The following is a 19309-nucleotide window of genomic DNA, read 5'->3' on the forward strand; positions in this document are numbered from 1 at the left end:
GGAAACAGCCTACAGTCAAAATACAACCTTCTGTACCTACAGAAACCAGCCTACAGTCAAAATACAACCTCCTGCACCTACAGGAAACAGCTTACAGTCAAAATACAACCTCCTGCACCTAGAGGAAACAGCTTACAGTCAAAATACAACCTCCTGTACCTACAGAAACCAGCCTACAGTCAAAATACAACCTCCTGCACCTACAGGAAACAGCTTACAGTCAAAATACAACCTCCTGCACCTACAGGAAACTGCCTACAGTCAAAATACAACCTCCTGTACCTACAGAAACCAGCCTACAGTCAAAATGCAACCTCCTGCACCTACAGGAAACAGCTTACAGTCAAAATACAACCTCCTGCACCTACAGGAAATAGCTTACAGTCAAAATACAACCTCCTGCACCTACAGGAAACAGCTTACAGTCAAAATACAACCTCCTGCACCTACAGGAAACAGCCTACAGTCAAAATACAACCTCCTGCACCTACAGGAAACAGCCTACAGTCAAAATACAACCTCCTGCACCTACAGGATACAGCTTACAGTCAAAATACAACCTCCTGCACCTACAGGAAACAGCCTACAGTCAAAATACAACCTCCTGCACCTACAGGAAACAGCTTACAGTCAAAATACAACCTCCTGCACCTACAGGAAACAGCCTAAAGTCAAAATACAACGTCCTGCACCTACAGGAAACAGCCTACAGTCAAAATACGACCTCCTGCACCTACAGGAAACAGCTTACAGTCAAAATACAACCTCCTGCACCTACAGCAAACAGCCTACAGTCAAAATACGACCTCCTGCACCTACAGGAAACAGCTTACAGTCAAAATACAACCTCCTGCACCTACAGGAAACAGCTTACAGTCAAAATACAACCTACTGCACCTACAGGAAACAGCTTACAGTCAAAATACAACCTCCTGCACCTACAGGAAACAGCCTAAAGTCAAAATACAACCTCCTGCACCTACAGGAAACAGCTTACAGTCAAAATACAACCTCCTGCACCTACAGGAAACAGCTTACAGTCAAAATACAACCTCCTGCACCTACAGGAAACAGCTTACAGTCAAAATACAACCTCCTGCACTTACAGGAAATAGCTTACAGTCAAAATACAACCTCCTGCACCTACAGGAAACAGCTTACAGTCAAAATACAACCTCCTGCCCCTACAGGAAACAGCCTAAAGTCAAAATACAACCTCCTGCACCTACAGGAAACAGCTTACAGTCAAAATACAACCTCCTGCACCTACAGGAAATAGCTTACAGTCAAAATACAACCTCCTGCACCTACAGGAAACAGCTTACAGTCAAAATACAACGTCCTGCACCTACAGGAAATAGCTTACAGTCAAAATACAACCTCCTGCACCTACAGGAAACAGCTTACAGTCAAAATACAACCTCCTGCACCTACAGGAAACAGCTTACAGTCAAAATACAACCTCCTGCCCCTACAGGAAACAGCCTACAGTCAAAATCCAACCTCCTGCACCTACAGGAAACAGCTTACAGTCAAAATACAACCTCCTGCACCTACAGGAAATAGCTTACAGTCAAAATACAACCTCCTGCACCTACAGGAAACAGCTTACAGTCAAAATACAACCTCCTGTACCTACAGGAAACAGCTTACAGTCAAAATACAACCTCCTGCACCTACAGGAAACAGCTTACAGTCAAAATACAACCTCCTGCACCTACAGGAAACAGCTTACAGTCAAAATACAACCTCCTGCACCTACAGGAAATAGCTTACAGTCAAAATACAACCTCCTGCACCTACAGGAAACAGCTTACAGTCAAAATACAACCTCCTGCACCTACAGGAAACAGCTTACAGTCAAAATACAACCTCCTGCACCTACAGGAAATAGCTTACAGTCGAAATACAACCTCCTGCACCTACAGGAAACAGCTTACAGTCGAAATACAACCTCCTGCACCTACAGGAAACAGCTTACAGTCGAAATACAACCTCCTGCACCTACAGGAAATAGCTTACAGTCGAAATACAACCTCCTGCACCTACAGGAAACAGCTTACAGTCGAAATACAACCTCCTGCACCTACAGGAAACAGCTTACAGTCAAAATACAACCTCCTGCACCTACAGGAAACAGCTTACAGTCGAAATACAACCTCCTGCACCTGCAGGAAACAGCTTACAGTCAAAATACAACCTCCTGCACCTACAGGAAATAGCTTACAGTCGAAATACAACCTCCTGCACCTACAGGAAACAGCTTACAGTCGAAATACAACCTCCTGCACCTACAGGAAACAGCTTACAGTCAAAATACAACCTCCTGCACCTACAGGAAACAGCTTACAGTCAAAATACAACCTCCTGCACCTACAGGAAACAGCTTACAGTCGAAATACAACCTCCTGCACCTACAGGAAACAGCTTACAGTCGAAATACAACCTCCTGCACCTACAGGAAACAGCCTACAGTCAAAATACAACTTCCTGCACCTACAGGAAACAGCTTACAGTCGAAATACAACCTCCTGCACCTACAGGAAACAGCTTACAGTCGAAATACAACCTCCTGCACCTACAGGAAATAGCTTACAGTCGAAATACAACCTCCTGCACCTACAGGAAACAGCTTACAGTCGAAATACAACCTCCTGCACCTACAGGAAACAGCTTACAGTCAAAATACAACCTCCTGCACCTACAGGAAATAGCTTACAGTCAAAATACAACCTCCTGTACCTACAGGAAACAGCTTACAGTCAAAATACAACCTCCTGCACCTACAGGAAACAGCTTACAGTCAAAATGCAACCTCCTGCACCTACAGGAAACAGCTTACAGTCAAAATACAACGTCCTGCACCTACAGGAAATAGCTTACAGTCAAAATGCAACCTCCTGCACCTACAGGAAACAGCTTACAGTCAAAATACAACCTCCTGCACCTACAGGAAACAGCTTACAGTCAAAATACAACCTCCTGCACCTACAGGAAACAGCTTACAGTCAAAATACAACCTCCTGTACCTACAGAAAACAGCCTACAGTCAAAATGCAACCTCCTGCACCTACAGGAAACAGCTTACAGTCAAAATACAACCTCCTGCACCTACAGGAAATAGCTTACAGTCGAAATACAACCTCCTGCACCTACAGGAAATAGCTTACAGTCGAAATACAACCTCCTGCACCTACAGGAAACAGCTTACAGTCGAAATACAACCTCCTGCACCTACAGGAAACAGCTTACAGTCAAAATACAACCTCCTGCACCTACAGGAAATAGCTTACAGTCAAAATACAACCTCCTGTACCTACAGGAAACAGCTTACAGTCAAAATACAACCTCCTGCACCTACAGGAAACAGCTTACAGTCAAAATGCAACCTCCTGCACCTACAGGAAACAGCTTACAGTCAAAATACAACGTCCTGCACCTACAGGAAATAGCTTACAGTCAAAATGCAACCTCCTGCACCTACAGGAAACAGCTTACAGTCAAAATACAACCTCCTGCACCTACAGGAAACAGCTTACAGTCAAAATACAACCTCCTGCACCTACAGGAAACAGCTTACAGTCAAAATACAACCTCCTGTACCTACAGAAAACAGCCTACAGTCAAAATGCAACCTCCTGCACCTACAGGAAACAGCTTACAGTCAAAATACAACCTCCTGCACCTACAGGAAATAGCTTACAGTCAAAATACAACCTCCTGCACCTACAGGAAGCAGCTGGCAGTCGAAATACAACCTCCTGCGCCTACAGGAAACAGCCTACAGTCAAAATACAACCTCCTGCACCTACAGGAAGCAGCTGGCAGTCGAAATACAACCTCCTGTACCTACAGGAAGCAGCTTGCAGTCGAAATACAACCTCCTGCACCTACAGGAAACAGCCTACAGTCAAATTACAACCTCCTGCACCTACAGGAAATAGCTTACAGTCAAAATACAACCTCCTGCACCTACAGAAAACAGCTTACAGTCAAAATACAACCTCCTGCACCTACAGGAAACAGCTTACAGTCAAAATACAACCTCCTGCACCTACAGGAAACAGCCTACAGTCAAATTACAACCTCCTGCACCTACAGGAAACAGCTTACAGTCAAAATACAACCTCCTGCACCTACAGGAAATAGCTTACAGTCAAAATACAACCTCCTGTACCTACAGGAAACAGCCTACAGTCAAATTACAACCTCCTGCACCTACAGGAAACAGCTTACAGTCAAAATACAACCTCCTGCACCTACAGGAAACAGCCTACAGTCAAATTACAACCTCCTGCACCTACAGGAAATAGCTTACAGTCAAAATACAACCTCCTGCACCTACAGGAAGCAGCTGGCAGTCGAAATACAACCTCTTTACTGTTTATTTAATATGATTCCAGAATAATGTTTACATATCTTCATGTAATAAAGACCAGTTCAAATGTACTGTACATACTAAATCCTCTTTAATACTCTTAAATACGCTTTATGTTACATTGATCTTGAACATTTTAAAAATTCATTTTCAAATTCCACACTCTACAATTTTATCTCTCTCACTCTCCTGCCCTCGATGGAAATAGACAACACTCTTTCAGTATATTTCACCACATTTCATTATTAGCTGATGCTGAAATATTTACAAGTGTGGAAATCCATTCATGGGTTGCGCAGGATGTCAAATTATGTAGAGTAATCATGAGTGTTGGCACACACACACACACACACACTCACTCTTGTACTTTTCTCTTTGTGGGGACACTCATTAAAATAACGCATTCTCTAGCCCCTTACCCTAACCTAAACCATCACCACTAAATGTTTAACCCCAGCCCTTACCCTAATTCTAACTTAAACCTAATTCTAACCTGAACCCTAAAACTAAATCTTAACCCTCAAACAACCCTTTGAAGAAGTGAGGACCAGCCAAAATGTCCTCACTTCCCCAAAATATCCTCATTCTGTTGGTGAATGTATTCCGGTCCTCAAGATGCACCGAATACAAGTACACACACACACACACACACACACACACACACACACACACACACACACAGACACTATTCCATTAGCATGCCAGAAAAAAAACTCATATTATCTGAATTTTTGCATGACTGGCTTCTAAAATGTGACCTAGTCTTCCAGTTACAATAATAAATAAACCACGTTTTATCTATTATACATAAACAAAGGTTAGACCATGCCGCATGGCAATGATCCAAAACACATGAGTAAATTAGTGGCTCTAACAGAAAACAATAATCTGTATTTACAACCTCAATTCCAAAAAAGGTGGGACGATGTGCAAACCAAGGGAGTAACTTTGATTTTGACATTGGTGGGGACACAAAAGTGATCCAAGGCAGAGCTTCTGAAAGGTGTTTTTTTTTCCATTAGCAATCATAATTTCATGTCATGCAGATCTTATAGGTTAACGAGGGCAACCATGGCCTAATGGTTAGGGAGTTGGTCTTTGGATCCCAGGGTTGCAGGTTCAAATCCCACCCTTACCTCTCCCTACATCTCCATCCATGGCTGAAGTGCCCTTGAGCAAGGCACCTAACCCAACATTGCTCCAGGGACTGTAACCAATACCCTGTACCAAAATAGTAACAGTTGCTTTGGATAAAAGCGTCAGCTAAATGTAATGTAATGAAAGTCAAGGAGGCAACTTCAGAGTTCTCAGCTTTACTCATGCAGGTGCAACATACTGTCATGTATGTGACAATACATCAAGAACATTGAAACACATAACTGTAACATGTAAGTACACAATAAGCCGCAGCAATACTTTTTTGAAGGGTTTCCATACATCAAAAGGATTTTGTTGAGTTTTTAAAGCTCGATGGAAACCCTGCACTTACATTCTTGACTTTGAAGAAGAATGAATGAATGTCTCGTTTCTTGGGAGGGGGGCCGTCCTCCATGATACTCAAGTCAGCATGCGAGTCGTAGGGCAAGCATGCATGGACATCGAAGTCCAGCTCAATTTGTAGGCTGACGGAGAGTGGGGGGTGCGTGGGGTAGGTCAGGTGTGTACGTGTGAGATACGGGGGGTTGATGGGCGGGTAGTCACGGCTGCTGTAGGAAGTATGCTGCTTTTACAGCAGATGGAGTGACAGCTGGGATAGCCAACCATGTACAGTAAGTTAGCGAGAAACAGGTAGCTAATCAGAGAATGATATCTACGTTAGAGGGGGGGATTATTAGCAGTGTCATACATTTAACCCTTTGTGTGCCATATAATCATTGCTCAGGTTAAGACATCGGTTTTATTGATCGTGATTACACAGTAGTAGTGGCTGAATATTGGTAGGGACACGTCCCTAGCGTCCCTACCCAAAATTACGCCCTGCACTGCAAACCATAAATAAAAACAGAACACAATGATTTGCAAATCCTTTTCGACCTGTATTTAAATGAATACAATCCAAAGACAAGGTATGTAATGTTAAACTGATTGACTTTTTTTGTTTTCTGTAAATGGATACTCATTCTGTACTTCATGGCCGCAACACGTTCCAAAAAACTTGGAACGGGGCAACAAAAGACTGGGAAAGTTGTGAAATGCCCAAAAAACAGCTGTCTGGAACATTCTACAGGTAAACACGTTCACCGGTAATTGGAAAGGCTGTCATTCACAAGCAAGGATGGGGTGAGGTTCACCACTTTGTGAAAAACTGCACTGGCAAATAGCCAAACGGTTTAAGAGCAACACTTCTTAACATACAATTGCAAGGAATTTCAGGATTTCACCATCAACAATCCATTTAATCATCAAAAGGTTCAGAAAATACAGAGAAATCGATATACGTAAGGGGCAAGGGCGAGAACCAACACTGAATGCCCATGACATTTGAGCTCTTAGGCGGCACTGCATTAAAAACTGACATGACTGTATAAAGGACATTACTATATGGGCTCACTTTGGAAAACCGTTGCTGGTAGACACAGTTCCTCGCTGCATCTACCATGCAAAGTGAAAGCCATATATCAACATCAACCAGAAATGCTGCAGAGTTCTCTGGGTCCAAGCTCATCTGAGATGGACTGACACAGAGTGCAAAAGTGTGCTGTGGTCTGATGAGTCCACATTTCAAACTGTTTTTGGAAATCATGAACATTGTGTCCTCAGGCTAAAGAGGAAAAAGACCATCCAGATTGTTACCAGCACCAAATTCAAAAGTCAGCATATGTGATGGTATGGGGGTGTATTACTGCCCATTGCATGGGTAACTTGCACATCTGTGAAGATTCCATTAATGCTGAAAGGTACCGTATATATAAGTATTGGAACAACATGCTGCCATCCAGACGATGTCTTTTTCAGGAACGTCCCTGCTTATCTGAGCAAGACAATGCCAAGCCACATTCTGCATGTGTTACAACAGCGTGGCTTCAGAGTAAAAAAGTGCAGGTGCTAAACTGGCCTGCCTGCCTCCCAGTGAAAATGTGTGGTGCATTATGAAGTGCAAAATATGACAACAGAGACTCTACACTGTTGAGTAACTGAAGTCATATCAAGCAGGAACGGGAAAGACTTTCACATTCAAAACTTCCAACAATTAGTTTCCCAAATGCTTACTGAAAAGAGAAGGTGATGCAACACAATGGTAAACATGCTGCTGTCCCAACTTTTTTGGTGCATGCTGCAAGCATCAAATCCAGAATGAGTGTATATTTACAAAAAAACAATAAGGTTTATTAGTTTGAACATTAACTATCTTGCCTTTATATTGTATTCAATTGAATAAAGCTCAAAAACGATTTGTAAATCATTGCAATCTGTTTTTATTTACGTTTTACACAGCATCCCAACTTTTTTGGAATCGGGGATGTGAAGTGTAAGATGACGTCCTGAACCATCCAAAGGCCCGTTTTAAACCAAAACACTTTAATTGTTTAAACCATTAACTATTTATAAAATGTACTATTTATTCTGTTAAATATATCCTGTCCGTGCTGGATTACATTTACTCAGAAGAAAAAGAATAGCCATAGAGTAGAATAATTCATGAGCAAAGTGCTCTATGTACCATTTTAAATGTTACAGAAAAACATTTGTATGTCAGTAAAGTAAGCAGCGTGTTATGTAAGAGACCAAGAAGCAAGTACAACAGTCAAAAGTCTCCAGAAGAACTGTGGCTGGTTCTGCAAGATGCTCGGTAAAACTCGCAGCTCATTTCCTTATAAAACTGAACAAACTGCAACTGAGCGTATTGTTTTTTAAGCAACACAAACTACGGACTTTGTTTAATATATTACAATATTTATTATAATTTACGATCCTTATAGTATTTTTTAATGTCGCAACATTTAATTTCATTATCTTTGAAAGCAGCTTTGCTCGACAGCATTTCTTTGCATGTGCCTAAGACTTTTACACAGTACTGTATTGCTCTAAATGCAGAGCTTCCTCGGTAATAATAGACCTGATCGACTTGACCTCACTGTAGGCTTCTGACTTATCATCATCCAATCATTCCCTCCAGCAACTGCACATTTATAGTCATATTGCTGGGATGGTGGTATAGAGTTTTGAACTATCACTTTTTTATTGTTATGGAGGTATTTAAATAATAATTACAAATATAAATAATAAAAAGCAAATAATAATAATAATGACAGAAATGCCAGTGCTTTTGATGTCTTTATATTTGTGTGAAATAGTCTATGCTATGGCACGGTGGTGTAGTGGTTAGCGCTGTCGCCTCACAGCAAGAAGGTCCGGGTTCGAGCCCCGTGGCCGGCGAGGGCCTTTCTGTGTGGAGTTTGCATGTTCTCCCCGTGTCCGCGTGGGTTTCCTCCGGGTGCTCCGGTTTCCCCCACAGTCCAAAGACATGCAGGTTAGGTTAACTGGTGACTCTAAATTGACCATAGGTGTGAGTGTGAATGGTTGTCTGTGTCTATGTGTCAGCCCTGTGATGACCTGGCGACTTGTCCAGGGTGTACCCCGCCTTTCGCCCGTAGTCAGCTGGGATAGGCTCCAGCTTGCCTGCGACCCTGTAGAAGGATAAAGCGGCTAGAGATAATGAGATGAGATGAGTTGTCCAAATAGCACCCTTGTAAATAAAGTACATTTATATTTAAAGTGCGTCTTTAGTTTACTCTGTAGGTATGTTTAGTACACACAGTCATAGAAGGCTCTCGTGTACATACTTGAACAGTCTTTAAGTGATTCGGCTTGTTTCTGAAAAATTTGACAAATGAGTCAGTGGTAATCAGAATCAGGTCTTGTGAATGTGTTTAACAATCTGTTCAAGGTACATCAGATTTACAACAGCTTCGTTTCTTTTTTATGAAGCACGGATGTAAGCAATATCATGCTCGAGTCCAGGGATAAAAGAAAAGAGTGGGCCAAACACATTTACATTTGCATTTTAAATTAACAGCAAGGCTCAGAAAAACTCGGCAGGAGTCTTACACTGGGCGTGGGTGTACGGTACATCTACCGCAGACTTTAGCCACCAGTCAGGAAACTGCATAAAACACGGTGCAAAATGAAGCGCCTAGCTTCATATCAGACACTGTCATTCTCACGCTCACTCGCTGCGTGATACCTTGGCTCAATTTGATGTTCCTTCACAGGAGGAAACAGAGAGAGGGCACAGAGAGAAACAGCCTTTTAGCAGTTGGCTTGTCTGTAACCTCGGACCTGAAGGACAGTGCTGAATGGCTCTGTAGCAGACAGAGAGACTGCTGAGGATTATAGAGTGTCTAGCTCGTCTCTCACTTACACAGTATCTCTCCTCCACTTTAAGAATCATAACTAAAAAGAATGACGGTTCAAGAAAGCGAGAATATAATTATTTCCTAATTTTCACTCCCTATTATTCTCTGTCTCTCATCAATGCTCTGTTTACCTTCAGGGAAAAAAAAATAATAAAGCATCCATTCAAGCGTTATCTTCAGACACTAGTTTTATTGGCTCCCAGCCCCCCACCACCATTACAGTCCAGTTGGCCAGTTAATTCACTGGAGGCTCCAGCCACATGCAGTAATTGCTGAGAGCCTATTAAAAATGGTGACCTTACAGAACCTCGTTTAGCTGCCAGCACTAACGGAGGGAGAATTTAACAAGGGTGACACAGCTAAACAAAGAGACAATCGCACATATTCCAAATGCCAAGTATAAAAAGTGAAACCATATCCGCAGGCGGTGATGTGGCACACGAGGGTCTGTAATGGAAATAGTTAATCTCCGCCTGCATTGTCTGTGCTTGGTGTTTACCAGCTGGATGTTTAATAGCAAGGAGTCTCATTTCTGACCCACCACACTCCTGCTTCTCTGCTCAAGAATAAGCGAAGAATAGTCACTTTTCCCCCCTCGCGTTTCAACCAGTGGCTGCGATTAAATAGGCCCTTCACCTTCACTGTGACCGAGTCATCTCCTCTTGCTCTCCATCTCTGCCTGCTGTTCCCATACACATATAAATACTCCCATTGGGAATGGTATGTGTAAGAGTAGAGCAGGCACACAGACAAAGACGGAGACCCGCTGGGGTTTTCCATCCTGGATGAAGAGCAGGAGAAGTGTTTGTACAGCGCTCTGTAAATCTCACTTCTCATTTGACACTCTGATCTGCATTTAATAACAGACAAAAGTCATAAAGATGCAGCAGAGCTTTGCTTTGTTCACACTGTGTTACAAGATGAACTTGAACTTGACATTTAGAAGTGTGCTGGGGGGGTTTCCCACGACCAAATGTTACAGTGGAAAAAAACAACATCCTTTTGTGATTAAACACCCACATCTTATTTTTAAGTGTAGCTCAGCTATTCAGAGCTCAGATTATCTACTTTTCTGAACAGACCTGTATGTGAGTTACATTACTACACTATGTGGCCAAAAGTATGTGGCCACCTGACCATCACACCAATACACTAATAATGTCTTTATGGATATTCTATACAACTGTGTAAAGGAATTGTGTATCACCAATACAGTTTGGTGAAAGTGTATAGACACACACGCACACATGTATACAGTATATATCCATCCATCCATCCATCCATCCATTATCTGTAGCCGCTTATCCTGTTCTACAGGGTCGCAGGCAAGCTGGAGCCTATCCCAGCTGACTGTGGACAAGAGGTGGGGTACACCCTGGACAAGTTGCCAGGTTATCACAGGGCTGACACACAGAGACAACCATTCACACTCACATTCACCGGCCGGCCACAAACCCAGGACCTTCTTGCTGTGAGGCAACAGTGTTATCCACTACACCACCCCATATATATATCATCTCATTATCTGTAGCCGCTTTATCCTGTTCTACAGGGTCGCAGGCAAGCTGGAGCCTATCCCAGCTGACTACGGGCGAAAGGCGGGGTACACCCTGGACAAGTCGCCAGGTCATCACAGGGCTGATACATAGACACAGACAACCATTCACACTCACATTCACACCTACACTCAATTTAGAGTCACCAGTTAACCTAACCTGCATGTATTTGGACTGTGGGGGAAACCGGAGCACCTGGAGGAAACCCATGCGGACACGGGGAGAACATGTAAACTCCGCACAGAAAGGCCCTCGCCGGCCACGGGGCTCGAACCCGGACCTTCTTGCTGTGAGGCGACAGTGCTAACCACTACACCACCATGCTGCCCTGAAAAGTAACATTTAAAACAATATCTCAATGAACACAAACAATTTCCAAAATGTTGAAAAGACAAAGTTTAATATAATATCTGTTTAACTTATAATGTGAAAGTAAGGTTAATAATATAAACTTAGATTACACGTTTTTCAGTTTTACTCAAATTCGGGTGGTGCAAAAATGAGTACACCCCACAACAAAAACCACTACATCTAGTACTTTGTATGGCCTCCATGATTTTTAATGACAGCACCAAGTCTTCTAGGCATGGAATGAACAAGTTGGCGACATTTTGCAACATCAATCTTTTTCCATTCTTCAACAATGATCTCTTTTAGTGACTGGATGCTGGATGGAGAGTGATGCTCAACTTGTCTCTTCAGAATTCCCCAAAGAAAATAATTTCTTTACACCACAAAGGTGAAGGCTACAAGAAGATCAGCAAAGCTTTACTTATCAGTCAGAATACTGTAGCAAAAGTGGTACAAAAATTTAAGAAAGATGGAACTGCAACCATCTCACAGAGACGTCCAGGGCATCCACGGAAGTTAACACCTCAACAGGAGCGTCTTCTGATGAGAAGGGTTGAAGAAAATCGGCATGCAAGTTCACTGCAGTTATCTAAAGAAGTAGAAAGCCAAACTGGGGAGACTATTTCCCGTGACACAATACGCCGTACGCTGTAGAGGAATGGCATGCATGGATGCCGTCCACGAAAGAAGCCTCTCCTAAAGCCCAGGCACAAAAAAGCCCGCTTAGAGTTTGCCAGGGCCCATGCTGACAAAGATGAAGACTACTGGGACTCTATACTCTGGAGTGATGAGACCAAGATAAATGTTTTTGGAACTGATGGCTTCAAAACTGTATGGTGTTGCAAAGGTGAGGAATACAAAGAAAAGTGCCTGGTGCCTACAGTGAAACATGGTGGTGGCAGTGTCCTTATGAGGGGCTGCATGAGTGCTGCTGGTGTCGGGGAGCTGCATTTCATTGATGGCATCATGAATTCACAGATGTATTGCTCTATACTGAAAGAGAAGATGCTACCATCACTCTGTGCCCTTGGTCGTCGTGCACTTTTCCAACATGATAATGATCCTAAACACACATCTAAGGCCACTGTTGGATTTCTGAAGAAGAACAGGGTGAAAGTGATTCAGTAGCCAAGTCTGTCTCCTGATCTGAACCCAATCGAACACCTCTGGGGAATTCTGAAGAGACAAGTTGAGCATCACTCTCCATCCAGCATCCAGTCACTAAAAGAGGTCATTGTTGAAGAATGGAAAAAGATTGATGTTGCAAAATGTCGCCAACTTGTTCATTCCATGCCTAGAAGACTTGGTGCTGTCATTAAAAATCATGGAGGCCATACAAAGTACTAGATGTAGTAGTTTTTGTTGTGCGGTGTACTCATTTTTGCACCACCCGAATTTGAGTAAAACTGAAAAATGTGTAATCTAAGTTATATTATTAACCTTACTTTCACGTTATAAGTTAAACAGATGTTATATTAAACTTTGTCTTTTCAACATTTTGGAAATTGTTTATGTTCATTGAAATATTGTTTAAAATGCTACTTTTCAAAGGGGGTGTACTCATTTACACTGAGCACTGTATATATATATATATATATATATATATATATATATATATATATATATATATGAATGAGCATGATAACATTAAAATCACTGATATTGATTGTCTCGTTACATTGGCACCTGTCAAGGGGTGGGATATATTAGGTAGCTAGTGAACTGCAAGTTCTTGAAGTTGATGTGTTGGGAGCTGAAACTGAGCAAGTGTAAGGATCCGAATGACTTTGACAAGGGCCAAATTGTGATGACTAGACGACTAGGTTAGAACATCTCCAACATGGCAGGGCAGGTCTTGTGGGGTGTTCCCAGTATGCAGTGGTTAGTACCTACCAAAAATTGTCCAAGGAAGGACTACTGGTGAACTGGTGTCAGAAAAAACAGTGCATCATAGCTTGCTGTGTCTGGGACTACATGCGTGCAAACCAGTCGGAGTGACCATGCTGACCCCTGTCCACAGCTGAAAGTGCCTACAATGGGCATGTGAGCATCAGAACTGGACCATGGAGCAATGGAAGAAGGTGGCCTGGTCTGATGAATCATGTTTTCTTTTACATCATGTGGATGGTCTGGTGCGTGTCCGTTGTTTAGCTGGGGAAGAGATGGCAGCAGGATGCACTATGGGAAGAAGGCAAGCTGGCAGAGGCAGTGTGATGCTCTGGGCAATGTTCTGCTGGGAGACCTTGGGTCCTGCCATTCATGTGGATGTTACTCTGACACATACCACCTACATAAACACTGCTGCAGGCCAAGTACACCCACCCCTTCACATCAGTGGTGTTCTCTAATGGCAGTGGCCTCTTTCAGCAGGCTATCTGATCAATCTGATCGAGTGTCTGTGGGATGTGCTGGACAAACAATTCTGATCCATGGAGGCCACACCTTGCAACTTATAGAACTTAAAGGATCTGCTGCTAATGTTTTGCTGCCAGATACCAAAGCACACCTTCAGTGGTTTTATGGAGTCCATGCCTCAGTGGGTCAGAGCTGTTTTAGTGTCACAGGGGAAACCTACACAATATTAGGCTGGTGATGTAAATGTTATGGCTGATCTGTGTCCATCCATCCATCCATCCATCTATCTATCTATCTATCTATCTATCTATCTATCTATCTATCTATCTATCTATCTATCTATCTATCTATCTATCTATCTATGATATTGCACAGTCGCACAAAGATATGAAGTTTACCTTTGAGTGGTGAATGGACAGATCACAAGTGAGTGAAAATATTTTTCAACATGAAAAATGCGATCGCTCAGATCCGCAGTTTATTTTGTATGAAAAATGTGAGTTTTTCAACACGAGAAGATAAACTTCATGTCTTCAAGCCAATGCGTTATTTTCCTTTAATGATTGAGACACATTCACAAACAAAAAGTACACAAATTTATCAAAACAATTCATCGATTTCCTCACGAGTGACATATCGAGATTTGTGTCACAGTTTTGGGTCTCCATGTCCCGGATGTAGCGCGTATGAAAAATATGAGTGGTACTGTATATTTCCCAGTAAAATAATTGTGTCAAAATAATATAAATAATTATTTTGTTATTTATAAACTATCAGTAAAGAACTAAAATCATTCTACTTGACAGTGTATTTCGTCTTGTTCCACAGTGCCACGTCTGTAACTCTGAAGTCAGCCCCCTCCTTAAAGGTCTGATGACACGTTTTTGACATCTTTGGCGATGTTTTATAACATAAAAAGTAATTCCCGATGATCCATATATTAATTCACAAAGGCGCCTATTTTACAAGTTATGATAAAAAACGCGGCTATTTGGGCAAATTTGACGGGGCTGCAGCACCCAGGAGACGAAAGAGGAGGAGGAGCTATATGACGTCAGCGAAAGAACCTTCCTCCTAACTTACCAGTTTGTTGTTGATGCGACAGGTGTTCAGTTTATCATTATTATACATTATTATACATTATATATATATATATATATATTAGTTATTATGCCTTCGTGTTGTGTTGCCGGCTTTTGCTCCAAAACCCACAAGGATGGGGTAAGTTTATTCAAGTTTCCCAGAGATCCCGAGCTGCATGCGAAGTGGGTGAAGCAAGTCAGGCGCACTCGTGACAAGTGGGAGCCCTCACCAACATCCGTCCTGTGCTCTGAACACTTCGATTTGGATTGTTTTGACACCCTTCCCAGCTTAAAAGAATCTCTTGGGTGTTCAGTTCAGCACAAACGTGTGTTACTACCATCAGCAGTGCCTACAGTATTCCGGAGGGGGTCTACCAGTAGCTATGCCGGATCCAGCAGTCGCCTGGGACAAGCCGACTCCTCCAAAGACAGTCCTCCTGTCAGAACATGTGTTGTGAAACGACATAAGATAAAGGTACGTAGAGCTATAGAGTGCTCCGACATGATGCTAAAAATAGTAACACTGCGGTCTGCACGGCCATCTTGGAAGTCACTCGCTCCAGAGCGCTCACAGAGTACACATCATAGAGTACACATTCATGATAATCATAAAGTCGGCGTGATATCAGTCATGTATTTGCTTGTGAAAGCTTGCGGCTTTCGTGTAACTGCCGCCTAGCAACGAGAGGCAAAGGGTAAAGAGGGTAGGCTATCATAGATTCGGTATTAATTATAAAAATTAGGTATTTTAACAATTTGCATCTGTTTTGTGATTATCGTGACACTTGTGTGTTATATAGAACTGTATGTCTTATCAGCACATCGAGGATCTTCCACCGGAGGCTTTAGCAAGTACTCGTAGCAACACTACACTTTACCCTTTGCCATGCGTTGTTAGGGAACGGTAGCAAGTACCCCGATGACCGACTTCAAGAATATGTAGAAAAAATTTAGAAATTATACTTTCCAAAAGTGGCAGCACGGTGGTGTAGTGGTTAGCGCTGTCGCCTCACAGCAAGAAGGTCCTGGGTTCGAGCCCCGGGGCCGGCGAGGGCCTTTCTGTGTGGAGTTTGCATGTTCTCCCTGTGTCCGCGTGGGTTTCCTCCGGGTGCTCCGGTTTCCCCCACAGTCCAAAGACATGCAGGTTAGGTTAACTGGTGACTCTAAATTGAGCGTAGGTGTGAATGTGAGTGTGAATGGTTGTCTGTGTCTGTGTGTCAGCCCTGTGATGACCTGGCAACTTGTCCAGGGTGTACCCCGCCTTTCGCCCGTAGTCAGCTGGGATAGGCTCCAGCTTGCCTGCGACCCTGTAGAACAGGATAAAGCGGCTAGAGATAATGAGATGAGACTTTCCAAAAGTCATTTGAGCTTAGTGTATTGCATTTCCATTTATATTGTAGGTTCTTGCTGATGTTTTTGCGGAGTATGACGCAGCTGCTGAATCAGAAGCTGCAGAGTTTGTATGCACTAGTTGTGAACATTCACATCATCAATCTCATTTATTTAAAATCAGATAAAATCATGCCATCATGATCACTGCTTAAAGTACCAGTATTTGGTTGTTCTTTTGTTCAGAGGAAGAGCTAGCACGAGAGAGTTCACCGGCGTTTTCATGCGCCATTTCCATTGAGTAGAACAGCCAGTAAACCGCAGCATGTTCTTCCGCTGACGTCACAGCATGGCCGCGAGCCACGGACCCAGTTTTCTTGCGCTGTGCAATTAAAAGTTGGATATTCGCGTAACAACAGCTTCTTTTCACGTAATTATAACAGAACTCTAACATGTTTGCCATGTTGTATAGTTTATTTAAGAAATTGCATAGAGTCATGTTCGTGTCATCAGACCTTTAAAGACTGAGAAAAGTGGGGAGAAAAACACCATGAAGATACGCTGTCCTTTGGCCATTCCAAACGCACACAGGAAGCTCCTTCAAAGTATTTAACAGTCATACCAACACACAGTCTCTGGCCTGTTCATTCCTCTGGAGGAAATACAGATATATAGGATGGGTGGCCAATAAGCTAAAGTAGAGTCATAAGAAGAGGGATTGTATAGTACTCAGAGGCCTGTAGGCATGAGTGTACCAGGTTGGGGAAACATTCCTTGCTGTACGTGTGCAGGTAAATGTCGAGATAATCAAATAGAGACGACTGATTGGTTACAGTGAGCACACCAAGCTTTTATTGGGCCACATTAGCCTTGACCTTGAGGGCCACATGTCCGTGAAGATGCAATGCTATAATGTAGCGTACTGTGCAAAGTATTCTTAGGGGGAAAAAACTAGCTTCAGTCTCTGTAAAATAGAACCATGATTTACACTTTAAGCAAAATACAAGGACATGGGACACGATGATAGCAGGCAGAAAGCTCATATACACACATAGTTGGTCGAAAGTTGCCTAGTTTGTAAAATATTTTCTTTTTTCACATTTTTAGAGTACGACTGAAAACACGCATTACATAATTCAAAAGCAGACTGTTTAAGGAATTGTTCAGTGATAAAAAGCGTTAAACAAATCGAAGCCTATACACCTGCAGATCCTCTGAGAGTAGATTTGGTGAAATGCTGCACACCCTTGGCATTTGTTCAACCCGATTCATGAAGAGCCATCTGATTTTTACTATGTAGTCCTTTTATTTGCTAAGCTTTAGCTCACAGTTTTCCTGGCCTTTTGAGTTAAACGTACTTATTCTGAAATAAACTCGTACATAAGCATCAACCTTGCTATTTATATTTTTCTTAGAAACACATTCCAAGCATAAATCTTTACATCAAAATGTCTTTACTGTGAAAAATTACATCCATTTTTATGCGTGCACACACACACACACACACACACACACACACACACACACACACACACACTTACCTCTATGCCTATTCGTAGTTTTATCAAACATAAGCATGGCATCCTCTACCTGAAAGAGAAGAGAAAAAAGGATCAGTGTGTGAAATATAAACATCAAGAAATGACGCACTCTGTACACACAATCTGGCTGTCAAATTCTTTTAAAAGACTGCATTTAAATTTTAATTAAATGCATTATATCAGTGCATTTGAATAATAGAAATATTAATGAGTCTATAATTTTATGCAGCCACAGACAGAACTAACATTAGCAGTATTATTATACAGATCATATAAACCACAGAAAGTGAACTCTGTCACTTTCTGAACAATAATCAGACGGATAACCAGATCAATATAAATCAGACCGAGGCAATAATATTCGTCTATCATAAACGATAAACGTAAATGTTTCAGACTTGATTTAATTTCTGAGGAGATACAGGATCTCATCTCATCTCATTATCTCTAGCCGCTTTATCCTTCTACAGGGTCGCAGGCAAGCTGGAGCCTATCCCAGCTGACTACGGGCGAAAGGCGGGGTACACCCTGGACAAGTCGCCAGGTCATCACAGGGCTGACACATAGACACAGACAACCATTCACACTCACATTCACACCTACGCTCAATTTAGAGTCACCAGTTAACCTAACCTGCATGTCTTTGGACTGTGGGGGAAACCGGAGCACCCGGAGGAAACCCACGCGGACACGGGGAGAACATGCAAACTCCACACAGAAAGGCCCTCGCCGGCCCCGGGACTCGAACCCAGGACCTTCTTGCTGTGAGGCGACAGCGCTAACCACTACACCACCGTGCCGCCCGAGATACAGGATCTACGCAAAAAAAAAAAAAAATACACGCCGAATTCCAGTGGCTTCCTATTCAACGTACTCTCGCTGGCCACTTTATTAGGAACACCTGCTTATCCAGTCAATCATACGGCAGCAGCACGATGCATAAAATCATGCAGATATACATCAAACGCATCAATTAATCTCATCTCATTATCTCTAGCCACTTTATCCTGTTCTACAGGGTCGCAGGCAAGCTGGAGCCTATCCCAGCTGACTACGGGCGAAAGGCGGGGTACACCCTGGACAAGTCGCCAGGTCATCGCAGGGCTGACACATAGACACAGACAACCATTCACACTCACATTCACACCTACGCTCAATTTAGAGTCACCAGTTAACCTAACCTGCATGTCTTTGGACTGTGGGGGAAACCGGAGCACCCGGAGGAAACCCACGCGGACACGGGGAGAACATGCAAACTCCACACAGAAAGGCCCTCGCCGGCCACGGGGCTCGAACCCGGACCTTCTTGCTGTGAGGCGACAGCGCTAACCGCTACACCACCGTGCCGCCCCCGCATCAA

At 42.8% G+C, this 19309-nt stretch overlaps 1 protein-coding gene across 10 annotated transcripts in view; it reads right to left on the reverse strand.

Moving 5' to 3' along the window:
* msi2b (musashi RNA-binding protein 2b) overlaps positions 1-19309 on the reverse strand; it is a 456405-nt gene that overhangs the window by 201572 nt on the left and 235524 nt on the right. For all 10 annotated transcript variants that reach the window (XM_060944042.1, XM_060944039.1, XM_060944040.1 and 7 more), the window contains exon 7: positions 17950-17998. In XM_060944042.1, coding sequence (XP_060800025.1) covers positions 17950-17998 — 49 coding nt within the window. The remainder of the gene's footprint in view (positions 1-17949; positions 17999-19309) is intronic.

The sequence above is a fragment of the Neoarius graeffei genome, chromosome 17 (genome assembly GCF_027579695.1).
Source record: "Neoarius graeffei isolate fNeoGra1 chromosome 17, fNeoGra1.pri, whole genome shotgun sequence".
NCBI lineage: Eukaryota > Metazoa > Chordata > Actinopteri > Siluriformes > Ariidae > Neoarius > Neoarius graeffei.